Source organism: Argopecten irradians, chromosome 5 (assembly GCF_041381155.1).
Source record: "Argopecten irradians isolate NY chromosome 5, Ai_NY, whole genome shotgun sequence".
Lineage (NCBI taxonomy): Eukaryota > Metazoa > Mollusca > Bivalvia > Pectinida > Pectinidae > Argopecten > Argopecten irradians.
Genome location: NC_091138.1, coordinates 36569823 through 36588888, shown reverse-complemented (window position 1 = coordinate 36588888; position 19066 = coordinate 36569823). Strand labels below are relative to the sequence as shown.

At 34.7% G+C, this 19066-nt stretch overlaps 2 protein-coding genes across 2 annotated transcripts; one reads left to right on the top strand and one right to left on the bottom strand.

Moving 5' to 3' along the window:
- Positions 1-549: 549 nt before the first annotated feature.
- Positions 550-4288, top strand: LOC138323693 (tektin-4-like). Its single transcript, XM_069268483.1, has 6 exons — positions 550-1214; positions 1553-1623; positions 2277-2420; positions 2694-2916; positions 3238-3392; positions 3524-4288. The coding sequence occupies exons 1-6, from the start codon at positions 678-680 to the stop codon at positions 3738-3740; spliced, it is 1347 nt and encodes a 448-aa protein (XP_069124584.1). The 5' UTR covers positions 550-677; the 3' UTR covers positions 3741-4288.
- LOC138323692 (uncharacterized) lies at positions 4169-19050 on the bottom strand. Its single transcript, XM_069268482.1, has 11 exons — positions 18968-19050; positions 17549-17644; positions 16885-16961; positions 15212-15300; positions 12773-13536; positions 11823-11967; positions 11373-11478; positions 8476-8580; positions 8019-8126; positions 7397-7580; positions 4169-6153 (listed from the first exon to the last, which is right to left on the bottom strand). Exons 1-11 carry the CDS (start codon positions 19012-19014, stop codon positions 6039-6041), a joined length of 1836 nt encoding a protein of 611 aa, XP_069124583.1. The 5' UTR covers positions 19015-19050; the 3' UTR covers positions 4169-6038.
- Positions 19051-19066: the final 16 nt, after the last annotated feature.

The window sequence follows — 19066 nt, the reverse complement described above, 5'->3', positions numbered from 1 at the left end:
AAACGAAACAAAAACACTTAATTTCATTGTGAAAGCGTGTACCTTTTCAAACAAATGATGATCTGTATTTATAGCAGGAATTATTTTGTTCTTTTTTTTTTCTACTTAAAATGTATTCCTTATAAAAATTCTCATTTTAGTTACAATTTAATTAATAGAATTAAAATGAATTATTTCAATTTGATATTGGATGTTAAGATTTAATGGATGTTAAGGTTTAATTCAAAGGGAATAAACGTTTGCAGTTTTATTTCCAAAACACAAGGTGTCGAGAGCAGTTTAAATTTTAAATATTTTAGATATTTACAGTAGGTTATGTGCATGTCCAGTTACGTACTATCTAAATCTCCGATATCAATTTCACACACATAAGACGCTCGAAGTAATACCCAAATAAAATTAACTCTCGTTTTACATTCAAAAGATATTTCGTATATTCAATTTTATTGTCAATAGCGTTACCGTATGCTCAATGTTTACTGGATCCGCCGGAAACAGCACGTGTTTGTTAAGAGTTACCGCCCCTCGTCTCTATCACGTGACGTGCAACAGGAAACAGACCGCTCCATAGCAACAACCTACAACGGTTGTGTTAGCAAGTGTTTGGGTGTTGATAACGTGTTCGACTGAAACCCAAACAGCTAACAGGAGGGGTTGAAAGAAGAACCGCGAACACAATGGCAACTGATGCAACTCTTCAGAGCAGGGAAATGCTCCCTGAAAGGCCTAATTTGCAGCCTCCACCGCAAAGAGCCGAGATGGAGACCACTTACACTGGTAACACTGGGAATGATATGGGGATATCTACGATGGGATTCAGGGCTTCGAAGTATTCACCAAACGAGTGGCATGAAAGCAATTATGGAAAATACTATCATTCTTTCGTCGACCGTGATAATGCAGAAAGGATCCGACATGAGTCTAAAAGGTGTGCCAACGAAACGGAAGCAACCACCAACAAAACACAGGCGGAGGTCACGAAAAAATTAGGAGAACGAATTCAGGACATTAACTTCTGGAAATTCGAATTAGAAAGGGAGATTCGGGATGTAATCGCTGAAACAGATGTACTACTAGAGCAGAAAAAACGTCTGGAAAATGCTACTAGAGCAACAGAAATCCCTCTCCATATCTCGACGGATAATCTTAACTGTCGTCAGAGGCGCACAGGAGTTGATCTGGTCCAGGACAGCGTTGAATTGGCCCTTTTAAAGGTACACAACAAAAGCAATCTATTCACAAAAACAAGTTAATTGATTGTGTGAAGTTTAAATTTCAATTTACAATAACTATGTAGGCCTACTGTTAATATTAAGGTTTTATTTATTATCTTCATCTTTTCCACAAATCAAGTGGTTATTATCTCCTTTTTCTGACATCAAATAAAAGCCAAGTATCAAAAGACAGTTTTATAGATTGCTTCAATACCAACACACTAGTGCTTTAATGATAATTGTATATTTAAATGCACAGGATTAGATTAAGTATCTTCTTAAAGTCCAAACATGTTTGAATTATGATGCTTAGATAAGTTTGATTATTTCATTTACAGGAGGTAGAAATGATCAACAATGTACAAGATTTATTAAGGAAAACTACAGACCAAGCTGAAAAACAAATTAAGTAAGTAGGGTGAGGAATAATTGTGGTTTTTGAAAAGTTCAACATACCCACCATTAATCATTCACTGAACATAGTTTTAATTTTGGTAAATGTAATGAATCATGGTCAAATTTAATTGACTAAGAATTGAAATAAAGCGTGTACTAGGCCTACCTGGTACATGTACCTTATATTTAAGGTTAACATTTAATTAATGGACTAAGATATCAATCTTATTATCTGTATTTCAATTTTTTAGAAGTCTGATCAAGTTTTCTTTCTCTTTATGGTCCCTTTTTCATTCAAATTTATTTAAGCATTGATGTTACTATTTTTTAACTTCACAGAGGTATGAAATAAATTTTGTTTGCAAACTGTGTGAATCTGCATAGTTATATCAATGCTTATAATTAATTTTTCAGACTTCTTTATAACGTAAAATACGTTTAAATGTACGATTCTATTGCTTTTTCCCAATGGATTATTTTTTCTAAATCAAAACGCAACGTCGACGTCTCTATTGTGATGTCATGAATAAGTCGGATGTCGCGCCATTCTCAGATTTTTTCTTCATAGTATATAAAGAAAAAGAATCTGCCTATCAGAGATTTGGATTTAGTATGAACACAAATAAAAATTACTTATAACAAAATGTATACAAATCTATTTTATAGACTGAACAGAGAAGCAAAACAGAACCTCGAAATGGACTGGAGTGATAAGAAAGATGCCCTAGAAATTGACACATGCTCTGGTGCTCTGAGAAATGGACACACAAACAAACAATTTTATTCTGGAGCTGCAAAGTTTGAGGAAATGTAAGAAAACTCCCAAAATCCATTATAAATTGATCAATATGATGGTATTCAGAACCCTAAAGTGGGCTTATTTTCAATACAAAGGAAGTAATCAAATTTCCATACAGATTTGCTTATTTTCAATACAAAGGAAGTAATCAAATTTCCATACAGATTTGAATTGTTAAAATTTTATGAATGGATTTCATATATAGCCTGTAGCTACTATTTTCATAAAATATTACATTCTTTTTAATACAATATAAATAATAAACTTGAATTATTTTGAAACAGTCAGTCAACACCCGAGTCTTGGGCACAGTACACACACGATAATATTGTCAAGGCTGAACATGAAAGGATGGCCTCCATCCAACTCAGACAGCTGATCGATAATATCCTGGAAGATACTTCCCGGGACATGAGAGAACAATGCGACACCGTTGACCTCAACTTCCAGAAGAGAATTGAAGAGCTGGAAGATGCTAAGACAAAGATGGAGGAGAACCTCCAAAAGGTACAAAAAATATGATAAGAGTGGTATCAGGCCCCAAGATCATGAATAGTCATAAGTCTAAAAACAATCTTAAAGTTAGACTTAGCCAATCAACAATGATGTTACAAAATGTTACATCATATTTGATTGGATGAACTTAAGTCTAAGATTATTTCATGATCCTGAAGCCTGGCTGGTCTTTATCAAATTACCAGATTTATGTGGACAAATGTTTACATGTATTAACTGGTCATCGATGTGAATCCAATTTACATTATTAATAATGGGACGCTCACCAGTTGATTCAACAGTTCTGTAATACCTAAATATTCTTTGTTTCAGATTTGTGATGAAATTGCTCAAATGGAAAAGAACATAGATATGCTAAGGAAATCTATCAGGGATAAGGAGAACCCGATGAAGGTGTCCCAGACCCGACTGGACAACAGGACGTTCAGGCCTGGAGTCGAGCTCTGCCGAGATCCAGTGCAATACAAGTAAGTCAAACACAAAAAATCTTCATCAACCAAGAAAAATAAAGACCAAGTTAAGATTACTATAGTGGTTTTGCAATTTTATTGTGATGCTTACATGAATTTGAAATAATTTGATTTTATTTCTGTTGTAGATTGGTTGGTGAAGTAAATGAGATCAGTCAATCCATTGATGCACTGACAGAGAGACTGAACAACTCTGAGAACTCACGAAAGGATCTTCAAGACAACAGGATGGCTTTAGAAAAGGAAATTTCTACCAAGAAAAACAGCATTTTCATTGATAGAGACAAATGTGTGACCGTGCGAACCAGATACCCAACAACCCTGAAGCTGCAGGGTTACCAGTAACTAAAGAACTGTTTCAAATGTTGTCTGTTGACATTTTTCCTTATCAGTATTCAGGGTGCCCTGGGCTGAATTCTTGCTAACTTATATCCAAATCACCCAATAAACACTGTCAGTTTATGTATCATGGCATGCTGCTTCGATCGACAGTTTTGCACTGCACATCATTTTCCTTCGATGGAAACTCATTAATTTTTTTTCTGAATCATGTGTGTTCTTTTATATGTTATAATCAATCCAGTACCTGGATTCAAATGAACTCTATTATAGAGAAATATATCAGTTATTTCTCAAATAGTCAAACAATAAAAATTGAAATATATTTCAATATTATTACGTTTTCTTGCTCATTAAAAAAAAGTTTTTAATTAAAAAAAGAAAGATCCTCTACTTATTGTAGACAAAATACTGTGATACTTATTATATTTGTAAATTATTATGTAATGTAAATACATGTACAAAAAATCTTCATAAGAGGTTTGTTGCAATGGTGGACTGAATACACAATATTATCTCATAGTTGTAATGTGAATAAAATATCATATTTGGCATTGGTTTGTGTTCATGTTTTTATTGGCAGAAATTCAAAACTTCAATCTAAAAGAGTGAAAGGCAGCTAGTTTAGAATTATTTTTGTATCTACAAATGTATTTAATCATGAAAAGATTCAATTTCAACAGGGCCTCTATGGTCCTATCGACTTCTTGTGATTCTTCAATTTTGATATCTTGGTATTTTGAGCACGCTTACCATCACCAATAACGTTCCTATGTATCATATCAACATTATTAGTTAGTACACAGTTGTTAGTGATCTAATACGGAAGAATATTCGGTCCAAACGTAACTTGTATCAGGTGCATGAGGCCTTGAAGGGTCTTGAAATATATCAATAATATATTAAATAACTTTAAAATATCAATCAAATGATGCAGATTTTATGAAATATTTTCCTCACTGAATGGCTCCAATACAGTACATTGTTATGGTCCATTCTGTTACTCTTACAAACGTAGAAATAATTCTAGCCGATCGTCCTTTCTTTTGATAGCGTCATTAGTGTAAACTCTCACTGCCATCTGTGTGAAGCATTTCTTGGCCTCCAACTTGCTGCCGACGAGGTTAGGGGCAAAGAACGACAACTCTATTGTCCAACCCAATAAGGTATCTCATAACCTGACACAAATATATCTTGGATATCACATGACGTCATTTTAACCAATAGGAATACAAGATTCTTGCCTGTGGTGGGATAATGTTGTGCATTTATGCAATGTCAACTGAAAATACATCAGCTTCAAAGAAAAATAATCATTCACCAGCTTGATAATGAAACAATATCCCACTCTGCGCAAGATTCTTTAGCTGTCAAACACTCAACAAGTATAGCATGATAGTCTTGCCCCTTAATTTGATAATTTCCCTGTCTTGCCATCAAAGAGGTGAAAAATTCTCTTTTGATGCACCACCTGCCTTCATCATATACAGTAAAAGATAAATCATGCAAAATTTTGTTATATTCAACATGATTTATTTTGTAATAATCATGGAAAGTTCAACAACTTGACTAAAGTCTTTCAACCATTGTAAATCTTAATAAATTGGTAATATAAATATCACTAATGGAAATACACTAATGTATTGTACATATATATATACACTTAAAATATACAGATGTATATACAAATCATATGCAATGATCCGTTATGCAGAGGAAACTCGGGTAATATACATATCCTTTTTCTCACTGTGTTTTATAGAGGATACTACAACATCCCATTAGGGGTCATGTTCTAGTGACCTTCAAATGCTCTCAAACTGGCTATATTAGCTGAAAATGACATTTTGTCACTGCAGTTTTTGCAAACTATTTCATTGCCTGAAATAATGCACCATCAAGATTCCAGAGAATGTAATTTGATTGGTCAATCAGATAGGTCACCAGAACTTGCCCCCAAATGGGATGTCATATCCTCTATCAAGCTACTTGCAACATTCTTATTTTGGAACCAGAAATTTGACACTAAAATGTGATTGCTTAAATTGACATTGTTATATTTTAATGATGTAGCAATTATTACAAATGTGAGAATTCTTCATAGCGCTTCTTAAATTTGATTGCACCTAAATATGTTTGCAGACAGGGTCACTCAGGCGGAAGCTGCCAAAAATAGATAGTGAATTCTTAAAAACATATATGAATTCAATCATTGTAAAAGGAAAATAAAATTTTAACGAGTGATATTAAGATCACACCGTATTAGTACAAAATTATAGGATGTTTTTTACAGACTCAAAATGTTCATGTATTTTCCGGAGATTCCTCTAGTTCCTGTATGGTATCCTTGACGATCACAGGAAAAGACATGTTTGAGGTCAGTATAGAATACAGAGATCTGAAAATCCACACAGTCTCACTGAAATACAAAAAGAAACAGATAATTAGGAGCAGATGAGCATTTATCTACTTGTACATGTAGTGGAGGATATATAAAACAGAGTCAACAAGGGCCAACAGAACCACAGGGACTTGGCTCAAACTTTGAACCAACAGTCAATACATATCTACCTGGTATATATACTGTATATATATTGATCATTGGTTGAAAATATGTGCCAAGTCCCTATGAACATACATGTATGACCATCGGACACAATAATTGCAGCAAGATTAAGATGAATAATCAGTCGATTGTTATTGGGTTATTACAGAGGTTCATTACACTACACCACACTTCTATGTGTAGTACAGCATAGTGCAATCAACTGTGGATCGCCGATGGTGCGCGTCTCCAAGCATGTAAAATATCCAAGTACTGGCATTGTGACCATGGATGGAATTTATTCTCTTACCCTGGACAGGGATATCCACAAATTTAACGGTGTGACCTTACCTGGTAGCCATCTTGTTGAATGATTGGTCCCAAAATGCACTACATACAACTAGGGCCCTTGGGGAACTACATGTGAAATTTGAGAATGATCCCTTCAACACTTTCTGATAAATAGCGGTAACAAGTATTGTTAACGGAAGGAAGGAGGGACAGAAGGACTGGCAGACAGACGGATGGACGGATGGACCACGGACATTGAGCGATTTAAATAGCCCACCATCATAAAAACTGATCAATTAAAGGCCTGCAGAGAGAATTTCAGATTTCCATATGGAAGTAAACTTCAAAGTCAATACAGTGTACCATTATTTGATTTCTGAATTTTCATGATATGGTCATCAAAGGACTAAAATCCATTCTCTCATTTTGTACATAAGTTGCAGTACACTGAGCCTCCAGTTTTTAAATGATGTTGTCCGAGGGTGAATATCATAGTGATAGTTATCCCCAACATTCCAGGGATAACTATCGCTGTCGTTATACTTCTGGAACATGTCATAGTAAAGGTGAAGGCTCTTAGTGTGACAAAAGACGACAGGTAGTTTGGTCCATTGATGTACATCAAAAGAATTGAATTATGTCTTTGAGGTTGGGTGCCACTTTCTTAAAGCTTTACAAAAAGTCTATGTAGACATGTGAATAGTCAGGTTTTTTTCCCTGAACTAGTTTTGCTAGTAGTCCAGGGGTGGATATTATGACAGTGATATAAATCCCTGGAAATCAAGGATAAGTGATAGTAATCCCTAAAGATTAAGGATGCTCTCACCCAGGTTTGTAGTTTCTACATCTCAATGATGGTAACACTTCTGTTGCTATGGTTTCCAAAAGTCTCAGCTGTAGTTGTTCAAATTGGATTTGGAAAACAAGAGCCATGTATCTGTCAAGGTCTTTTGAGTTCTTGTACTGCAAGCAGCTATGTGGCCTTGACAAAACATTGTAAACATATGGATCTGAAAGGAATGCGAACCAGTCGTTTAAAAGATAATTGATGCATGATATCATGATAGAAAGAAAGAAAACATAGTCAATAGTCATACCAAGGTTCAAACCAAGGACTTCCTAACACTACCAACCAATCTACAGCAATATGGTCAGCAATGATCAATTCAGCTATAGAACTATCTGTCAAATGTAGTATCTGACTTTATAGCTACAGACTGAATGAGAACTGTGAATCTGTTTTAACAATATTGTTTATCAACATTATATACACTGTAGCTGTTCATCATGGAAAATAATTACTGGTAATAAATTGCCTCCATTCGCAACATCATTATTTTAACTTAGGTGAAACTATTTGCAATACTTTAATTATCTAAACTAGTTATTATTCATCAAAAATTCATTAAAATTTAAGGTTTTGTTGATAATGAACAAATAATATTTACCCATTTTGAGAAAAGTTGGTGACCAAAATTGTGAAGTAACAGAAGGCTCTGGCGATGTAATTGTAACCCTGGGTTGTCTCCCCTCACTGGAGATGCCTGATAGCACATCTAGCATGTAAAAACGATATTAGACTTTAAGACTATAACACGGTATCCTGAGTTAGTAATAAAACAGATACCCATAAGGTATTAGACTTCGAGTATAAACTATAACATGGTATCCTAAGTAACTAATTAAGACATTACATTCATTAAAAAATACATGTTTTTTAGCAGTTCTGAACTAAAAACAATATCTACATTATGTAATACATTTGCAAAATAAAATAATTGCCAACAAAACATTTTCTTTGACTGAAAATGAATAAAGATATCATTGGTAATCTAAAATATAATGTAATATGTATATATGAAGTATGATAAATATATATGAAATATTATAACCAAAGAAACATACCTGGATTAAATTTCAAACGTTCTTCCTCAGTTTTGTAGAATACAGTCAATATGAACTCGACAAGATTTTTTGCTCTCAACACGTCATAACAGGACCAGGAATTTGCTGATCAAAAGAAAACAATAGGATAGGTGTCAATTGATTTTTATCGTGAACATGTCAAAATTGTCAAAAAGTAATTTAATACAGTACACAGGTCCAAATTCGCGAAGCTGATGGGTCTGTGGACTGGAAGTTCTACAAGAAAGAGGTTTTCAGCTCACAATTCATCCTCAATCGCAGTGCACTCCTTGTGTCCGTGAAACGCCGATCCCTAATTCAGGACGGCATACGTCAATTGCGTATAACCAGACCATCTTTAGTACCAGAATTGCACCAAGAGCTTATGGAGGATCTTGCAGAAATGATTCTGATCTCAGGATACCCAGAGTATTTTAGGGCCAATGTTATCATTGCTGCCCTCAGAGGCTATGCCAATTAGGTATCCGCGAGCGAGCGTGGTGATACGCCCCTATATCGGCATAGATCTTGGAAGGAAAATGAGCGCATGACTAGGAAGAACATGAAAAAGGCATCGTGGTTTCGACCAGCTGACACCGTAATTTTCGTAACATCAACTCCTGGTGCAGAACTTGCCAGACGTGTACAAGGGGCGACAGCAGTACAGGGGCCCTGACTTGGCGTGAATATCAGAGTGGTTGAAACTGGCGGGCAGACGATCAAGCAGCAATTTGTTCGTACCGACACTACATTTTGGTGATGAGTGTCAACGTGTGTGTTATGTCAAAGCAACCCTGGTTCTAGTGGTGGGTCATTACATTTCTGGTCCGGTGCGCTGTACAAAGCCACATGCAAAATCTGTGCCAAGCACAACACATTGGCTGAGTACATTGGTGAAACCAGCCTGAATGCCTATACCCTGTTCCAGGAACACAGGTGCCAAGTTGAGAGCTGTAATCTCTCTAATGCTCTGGCTACGCACTTGCTCGAAGAACACCCAGGAGATGAAGGTGACATTAGAAACTTCTAGTGTGAAGTCATCAAGACCTTCTCCAAGCTACTCGAACGACAAGTTTCAGAGGCAGTTGCTATACATGGATCAGTTGCTGACAAGCTCCTCAATTCTAAGTCAGAATGGGAGCAACCTGCCGTAGAGAAATTGGTGGTCACTAAGTAACCAAGGCTGTGAACAGTAATATGTGATAGGCAATCTGATTAGAATACAGATCCTTATGACCACTCCGGTGAATAGAGGATCTGACAGCGTTCCATGGGGGGGTCATGTCATGTTCAGGTGACCTTTATACCACGTGTACTCACGATCACATGTAGGTTCTGCAACTTGCTGCATCAAGTGTAAAATCTCGTCCCAGTATACATATACGGTAAGCTATGTTGTGCTTTTGGGGCGAGATGACTTCGTCAGTGTCAAGATTTTGCAGGCAGCAATTTGATTAGCCTTTATCAAGGATCACATGGACGTGGCACCTAGTAGGATTTTCTCTTATCCTTTTATCAAACGTAATGATAAGGGGAATCTGTATTTTATTTTATTAGATTGATGTGATAGGCACTATGTTTACAGCATAGTTTGAGGTATGAGTTGTCTCAAAACAATAACATATCCTTTGTCGATTGTCAAACTTTTCGATCGCAATTTTGATTGCCACCTCAAAAAGCTGATATATCCGACGTTTCCACCATGCATGTGATTGCATATAATATCCCCTTTTGACACGTCAGTGTTATATTTATGGCTATATGAGTCTATCTGATAAAGTATCTTGTGGTTATAACCATTGTTTAAACACTGGGGTTGATTTAGTGCACATAGCATGTTGGGTCGAAATAACCCGTCGTATACATCAAACGGGCCGAGACATTTCATACCTGCGCAAAATAGATGTAAACAAACATGTAGACGAACACGTTGTGTTAGTGTTATTTTGGACTGAAGATATAGTGGCTAAATATATATTCCATAGAAATGATTTTGATTTTACTTTGAATTTATTTTGGCCTTTTATTTTGGATTATCAATATACTAGCTTTATACCGTTTTTACCTCATTATGAAAACAGTATACATTACCACAATTATGATAGAAAGATTTTTTATTCTAAAATTTCAAGAAAAGAAAAAGTTTGGAGAATATTTAATTCAGTACCAGGAATATTTATCATTCATAAAGATAAATCCTTCATATCTAATCAATGTGCCAATACATCAGTATTTCTATAATTCTATTACATTATTGTATAAACTTAAACTCGGTCATGTAAATCTGACAATCTAAAGATGCTCCACCGCTGGTATTTTTTCACCATCAAAAACAGGATCAGACGATTTGGTATTTTTCTTCACTTACACCATTACCACCATTGGAAAGTTTGAGCTTCTAATTTTACTTTAAGATAAAAGTATTAGAAATAATTAATTGCACCCCGAAAAAATTCCATGCCACTATGTTCTATATAGAATGAAGTTCTGACTGTGCATGCACCAAATATAAAATAAAATATTTTATATTATTGTTTGTGTTAATCAGACATATATATACACGATTAAACACCAATTGTCTGTCGGCAGTGGAGCATCTTTAATTTAATATTTATCATTCAAGAAATTAACATCAATTTATATTATTATTACAAAAGATGGGCAATTTAGATACAATTGATACTAATTTTAAAAGAACAGAACAATGTGATATATTTATTTCAATTTGCTGTTTTCTTTTCAACTGAAACAAATTCTTGAAATTTAACAATGAAAAAATCTACACTTCTATCTCAATACGGATTGCACTGTCCCAATTGAGTTCAAGATGACAAAATAATAAATGATTATTATTTGGACTCATTAATTATGATTTCATGGTTTGATATAAATCTGACCTGTGTCACGTAGGTCTAGGTCGCTGAGTATCTGTAGAAGGTTTGTGTAGATGTTGGTTAAGACCGACACTTTCCTTCCTACACTCTGGGCTTCATTCAGCTCAAACTGAAAAAATAAAAGATAAAGCTTTAAACCCTTCAAGTTTAATCCATTATTTCAACATAGTCACCCATAGAAAATTATTTTGTGTTTAATTTTTATCTAAATTCCCTGTGTTCACAACTTTAGACCTTTTGGATGGTTGATCCATGAAGAAAGAGATAAGTACAAAACAAGATGTCCAAACAACAACATTATACATATTCTGGCCGCCGGTCACCACCACCATTTCAAGGTGAGAAGTTGTAATTGAATCAAATATTTTTTTTTCAAATAATATACTTCTACAGTGTATATATAATCTAATTTTGTTCCATGCATGCTGTTTCCAAGTTTCACATATAAGTTACCATTGACTCGACTTTGGACACAAACTGCTGGCGACTGGTACAGACGTCCACCTTTTGTGTGATCCCCTGAAGTTTGATCTTCTCTCGTAATCTGACATTATTGGCATACAATCTTCGGAGTTTCCCAGGTATGGAGAGCTTTTTTCTAAATAAATAAAATATATGTTTCATTGCATGATTTTTAATACATCAATCTTATTTTGATGAACACAATTGGAAGCAGTCAATACAGAATTTTTTACCCCGACCCTAATTTTTTCCCCACTTTTCGACGAATTTTTTTTTATTAAAAGTCGGGATTTCGATCTCGGACTCCGGTTCTGGCGGCCATTTTTCAAAAGTGAAAGACACTAAAAAAATCCTCCTGACCTACCGACCCTATTTTTTTTGCCAATGTAACCCTAAACAGACATATATTTTTTTGGCCTAATCTATACTTAGAACTGAAAATAATGGTCACAATATATAACTTCTACATCTCAAATAACTTACAAAAAAAACTGGACTCTTTAACTAAAGCCAAATTCACTAAATTAAATATACAGTCTGTTTTAGTCTTGTACTTGGTGGCTGTTGATTGCATATTCATTTACTAACTCATGAATAACAAAGAAGGGCCAGAACCATAGCAAAATTTAGAGTATTCATTTTTTGAAATATTTAACAAATCTAAAACATAAGCAATTCATAAATCAATCCTATACTGAAGCCTGGTGACTTTATATAGGAGTTCATAGTTACTTTAAGTTTGTAAGATATAAATGGTGGTTGAGAAGTGAAGACAGTACCACAGGCCCTCCACCATCTGATTTCGAATCCCACATGGGGCAATTGCCAGATACTGACCACGGATCAGTTGGTTCACCTCAACTAACAAATCTGGCAGGACCTTAAATGACACTGGCTGTTAACAGAATGTTAAACTAATGTAACCAAAGTAAGATACAAACCCATCAGTTAATAGACAAAATCTGTCTTCCTTTTCCTTGACGTCAGTATCTGCTGTTATTTTGAGGTTACTGAGGTCCTGTGTCACACTAGATCCTTCTATAGAGTTCTTTGTAACCAGAGGTGTCTCTTCTTCCTGTTCTTTTGAATGATCTGATTCTATACTACTATTGTGAGCTGACATTCTGTCATCACAAACCCTATCTTCATCCATTGAGTCTGATGTTTCCTCTGGAAGGTCCTCATCTTTTACAATTTTAGGATCATCCTTTCCGGTGTGTTTTTGTATATGAGAATTCTGTTCAGAAATAGTTGATTTCTTGGATACGACAGATGATGATTTTGGTATAACTGTTTTACACTTTGCTCCAGAAGATATACGCTTTTCTACATGCCGTTTTGGCACCGCCAGGCGTGGATTTGTTTGGAATGGTGCCGTTAGATGAGCAGCCTTCACTTTCTTCCCTCCTCGCATTCCTGCACCTGAAGAACCTCTCCCACCAGACCTACCCTGTAGACTTTGACCTGGATTTTGGCGTGTAGTTACAGATTTAGAAGCAAATTGATCCCCCAGAAGTTTAGAGTTAGTTCCTTTCCCTGGATTTGTAATTTTTTCATTTCCTGGTTTTCTAGTAAGATTGTTGATTGGAGGTGCTACAGGATCAGATTTTACAAGATCCTGAGTTTTTACTGATCCCGGTTTTGTGTTCTCATTATCGTGTTTCTTGTGTTGGGTTGGTCTTTGTTTCCGTCCAGATTCTTTAATCTTTGATAAGAAAAGATACATTTCATTATATCAACTCCTTATTTGTCAGCAACATAATAAAATAAAAAAAAAATTCTAATAAAACAAAATAAAGAATTACTGTCTAAATTGGGATATGTTGGCGTCGGGAAATTTGGCATTTTTGTACCAAAATAGGGTGGTTGTATTTTGGTGTGTTTAAATTTGGCGTTTTCCTATGCAATGCAAATTTTTGGGGACTAACTTGATTTGGTCAAAAGAAACGGTCACCTGATATTTGATACAAATTAGTAATATAATTTACTAGCCAACTGATGTCTTTTGTTCATGAAATAGGAACATACATCTAATAGGTCTACATACAATGTTTCATTAAGTCAGGATCATATTTACTCAAGTTATCATGTTCACAAGATTCAATAATTATAATTGCAAAGGGCAATAATTCCGTAAGTCACATCGAATCAGGTCAATTTTCGAACTTGTCAAATATCTATCCAATGCAATAATATTTTTAGTGCAAAGGGCAATAACTCTATAAGTTATTGTCGAATCATACTGAATTTCAAACTCCTCCCAGATCTTTCCAATGTTAGTCTACACAAAAAGTTTTTTTTATAAAGCTCAGTTTATATTTACTCCAGTAATCGTGTTCACAAGGTCCAATAATAATTATTTTTGCAAAGGGAAATAACTCTGTAAATTACAGTCAAATCACACGTATTTTCATAGTTGTCCAAGTTCTTTCTAATGTTAGTCTACATACAAAATTTCATTAAGCTCTTTTCATATTTACTCAAGTTATTGCATTCACAAGGTCCAATAATTATTATTAGTGCAAGGGCAATAACTCCAAAACTTTAAGTCAAATCATGCTGATTTTCAAACTCGTCTGAGATCTTTTCAATGTTAGTCTACATACAAAGAGTCATTAATCTCAGTTTATATTTACTCAAGTTATCGCGTTCACAAGTTCCAATAATAATTATTTTGCAAAGGGCAATTACTCCCTAAATTACGGTCAAATCACACTGATTTTTATACTCGTCCAAGATCTTTCTAATGTGAGTCTACATACAAAATTTCATTAAGCTCTGTTCATATTTACTCAAGTTATCGCGTTCATAAGGTCCAATAATAATTATTAGTGCAAAGGGCAATAATTCCGAAAATTAAAGTCAAATCATGCTGATTTTCAAACTTGTTCAAGATCTTTCCAATGTTAGTCTACAGTACAAATCATGCTGATTTTCAAACTTGTTCAAGATCTTTCCAATGTTAGTCTACATACAAAGATTCATTAAGCTCAGTTCATATTTACTCAAGTTATCATGTTCACAAGGTCCAATACTAATTATATTTAAATTTATTCATGTACCTAATGGTTTTTTTGTTGGTTTAACTTGAATATTTAAACCAGTCTCATAAGTAAGTCTATCATATAAGACAGGCCGGTCCTGAGTATAAGCCTGGGATTTCCTACCATAAAAGAATAATCCATGGCTTATTATCAAAATTTTAGGGGATTACCACAAGCCCTCCACCTCTGGGTCATGTGTTTGAATTCCATGTGGGCCAGGCATTGGTTGGTGGTTTTTCTCTGAGTAGTGCAGCTTTCCTACACCAACAAATCCAGCTTTCCTCCATCAACAAACATGGTACATCCCTACATGACCAAACTCAACGCAGTACTTACTCTTTGCTGTACTTCCATGGCTTTCTGTGCCTTGTTCAACATCTTGTCCATCAACGCTATTTCAGACTTTTCAGCAGGTGTCAAGGTATCTGCTCAGTGCAAGAATAAAATAATACAATCACAGTGTAATATCACTGATATTAAAGTGTTGATAGGAGGTGCTACAGGACTGATGTAATCAGGACCACCATATTTGGCCAGCATAGCCAGGGTATCGGGATTAACTGGTTTTCATTACTATATACGAAGAAATGCCATACAATGATGCTGGTATACACAGGGATCTGGATTAGACAAGGTCCAGTTTTGACAAGTTATACTGTAGATGGAATCTGGTGAGTTAACATTAATTTTGTAGATTTTTCTACACTTTGTGAACATGCTACAAATTGCTTCAAACCTATGACAACATTGACTACACATTTGCAACAAGTGAACCTCTCAGAAAAGAAAAGTTTGGGCAATAAATCTCACGCAGTTGAGTCCACACGAAATCCAACTGATGGCCTATCAAGATTACATGGCCATGAATGGCTGGACACATAATGTTGAAAAGGGGAGATAATCAAAAGCCATGCAATAACCTTTGTGTACAATTATTTGACCCACTAATTATACCCACCCAGAATGCATAACATGATTAATGGTATCAATTTTAAACATTCATATTTTTTTCTGTTTAAAGTGAGCCATAAATCAATTTGCAAAAGAAATCAAAAATATCAATCAGTAAGTATTTAGAAATCATATTTCAGTCTGCAATTACTTTAGATTTAGATCCAAAGTAAGTGGTCGAAAATGTGTCTCAAAATGGGAAATCGCTTATATAATATATATAGAGCTGGGGACATTTATTCAGTGATATAATAAGGGTGTAATGATTAATCATGATAGAGATGTATTGCGATATTTTATTAACAATACAATTTCGCTATACATCCTTCTTGTTTTAGATACGATACTATAAATTCAAATAATATTACAATTACAATGATCAGTCGTTTAGGATCATTAATCTAAAAATAATAGTAAGAAATGATAGAACAGTTTGAAAGTCTTGTCATGGAGGGTAGTTTAATTAAAGTATTATAATATATACATTTGTTAGTTTAAAATAAAATAAGTTTCACTTTTTACATTTGTGTTTGAATGAATACACAATGTTATATTTTGATTCCTTAAAGCAATTAAACATATTGTAGTTTATTTGAAATGATAAGCATATCTATATATATAGATGTCAAAGAAACACAATTTAACAAAGCATGACAATTTATTGACTCGTGCCCTATCCGGGCCTCGAACTCACGATCTACGGCACCCAATCGCCTAGCCAAACATACCTGCGCCTTCTACCACTGCGCCACATCCACATCCCCAAAAAAGGATGTTTCTATGACGAAGTGATAGTCGATTCGATATGCTGACATGATCACTGTGGAAATTGTCAAATTAAATCTTTGGAACAACATATTGTGTATATAATACATTGTGTTTAGTAAATATTAAATATCAAAGAAACACAATTTAACAAAGCATGACAATATCACTGCCAAATACCACAATACATATGGTATCTCGACATCAGTGTATTGTTTCATCTCAATGACAAATATATTATTTGGTTTTATATTTTACTGGAATTCAGTCAACCAACAACTCCTCCATCTTACCTTGACCTTGGTCATTAGATTGGACATTGTCACCATCTTTGCCAGCTGTGTCTTTGTCACAATCCCTTTTCCGTGGCCTATCAAATATTAAAATTGTTTTGACGTGTTAGACTTAACATTTAAAGTTACAGAATCTGGAAGGAATACAAAGTATGGAAAAAGTTAAGCCAGAATAGCCAAGGTTCTAGATTAGACAAATGTCGGTTTTGACAGATTACACTTTAAATCCTAAATTTCAAAACCTGGGTTCGAATTTCAGACTGTTTTACTTGCTTTTTGCAAGTAGATATACAAATGTACAAAAATAGCAGGTGAAAATATATGCACTTGCTTATTTTAGCAAGTGGTTTTTATCAGTGACAACTGTGAAAATGACAACGATTGTGAACAATTGTTTTAATGGAAAATATGGGTACACAGTTCTTATTACTGTATAATGTTGTTGATAAACCTCACATCATCATGCAAAAATAAACGATTGTATATATAACAAAACTGTAATTTGAGTACGGATATTTATTTATAAGTAAAACATATTTTAGCAAGTACAAATTTAAGACACTTGCTATAATTAGCAAGTGACAAAAAATGTAAAATTCAAGCCCTGAAAACCTTACTCACAGATATGATCAATATCATTCTACCCTACCAGTGCTATACATACCAAGGTCTGAACAGGCTTTTTCTTGCACAGCAGAGCTTCTGCATGTGAACATTTTTCCTTTCTATGTCTTCAAGTGTCTTCAGTAAAACATCAATGCTGAAAACAAATATAAGTTAATATAGATATTGGAGGAAGTAGGTGCACACATATATGTATTCATAAAACAGGAAAAGTGGATCATTTCTAAAACATTTTTAAAGATTTTTTTATCAAGAAATTCAAAGAAATGAAGAAATACATATACTGATGAATTATAATCAAATGTGGATATTAAAAAAAATGTTTTCACTATCTGTACAGGTCAAAGAAAATCTGGCCAGCTATGTAACATGGATGTGATGATATAATTGAATATGAATAATTTTTCTACCCATAGCAATCCGTTTCATCACACATGCACATTCTTTTGCGTCAATATAGTCTTTTCTTTTCCGCAACTTAAAATATTGCTCCCTGTTGTTGCCATTTTCTCATAATATGCAAATCGCTTCAAATCTCGACCGATTGCTACATAAGACAAAGTTAAACAAAGTGGCGCTTCTCAGTAGTATTTAACATTTTGTAAGCAGTCTGAATATTGGCCCGATACCAAACTGTGAGGTCAAGTTCCACATTTTTATATAGCAGTGCGCTCTGGCCCTACATGTGACCAGACATCTATCTGTCATATCTGTCTAAGTCTGGTGTCAGGACAAGAGTATCTCCAGGGATTGCTATCATTGTTGTTATATCCATCCCCGGAATATGTCATAGCAATACTGGAAGTCTCTGCGGGTCTGTGATTGGTCAGGTTTTTTTTTAGCTACTGTTGTAACAAAAAAGATATTACCTTTTGACTGACTGATATCTTTCCTGCTAGGTTTTTATCCTGAACTACCTTTATACAAGGATTTATAAGTGAGAAGGATTTGCCGCTCTGGGTTTTGGACAAATATGTCACAAGCGCTTTTGTGTTTGTGCACGGACTGTGGCGTCGGGTGACGACTGATTTTCCTTTGATCGTTGCAACCTTTGATGTAGCTTGCAGTTGTGAAGCTTACCTTCTTATACGTGTATATAGTTTCTGAAGTGGGCCATCATTTAATGAGATGTCTACTTTTTAATGAAAGTTTACGACATTTCTAAATTTCCATCCTTAAAGCAATTATTAGACATCGTGAAATTTATCAAACTTCACATGGGTGTTTCTTTTGACTCAGAAAGACTGTATCAAGGATATTAGTTCTCATATCATGAATTCTATGTAAGGTTATCAGTGTATCTATTCTTACTGATGCAGCAGGTAAACTCCTAGAACTTTATTTAAACACGTTCAGAAGTTGTAGTGAATAAATTTATAAAGGGCCAAACTTGAAAAGTTAATCCCGATCATTTTATTTGCCTTAGATGGATTTTCTGGTGCATTTATGGTATATTTACCTATCGACGAAAGCAGATGAACTGGCATTTCTCTTCTTGGAAGCCATGTTGTAAACTAACCGTGTCAAAAACAAACTTAACACTGATAGCTAGGTGTCT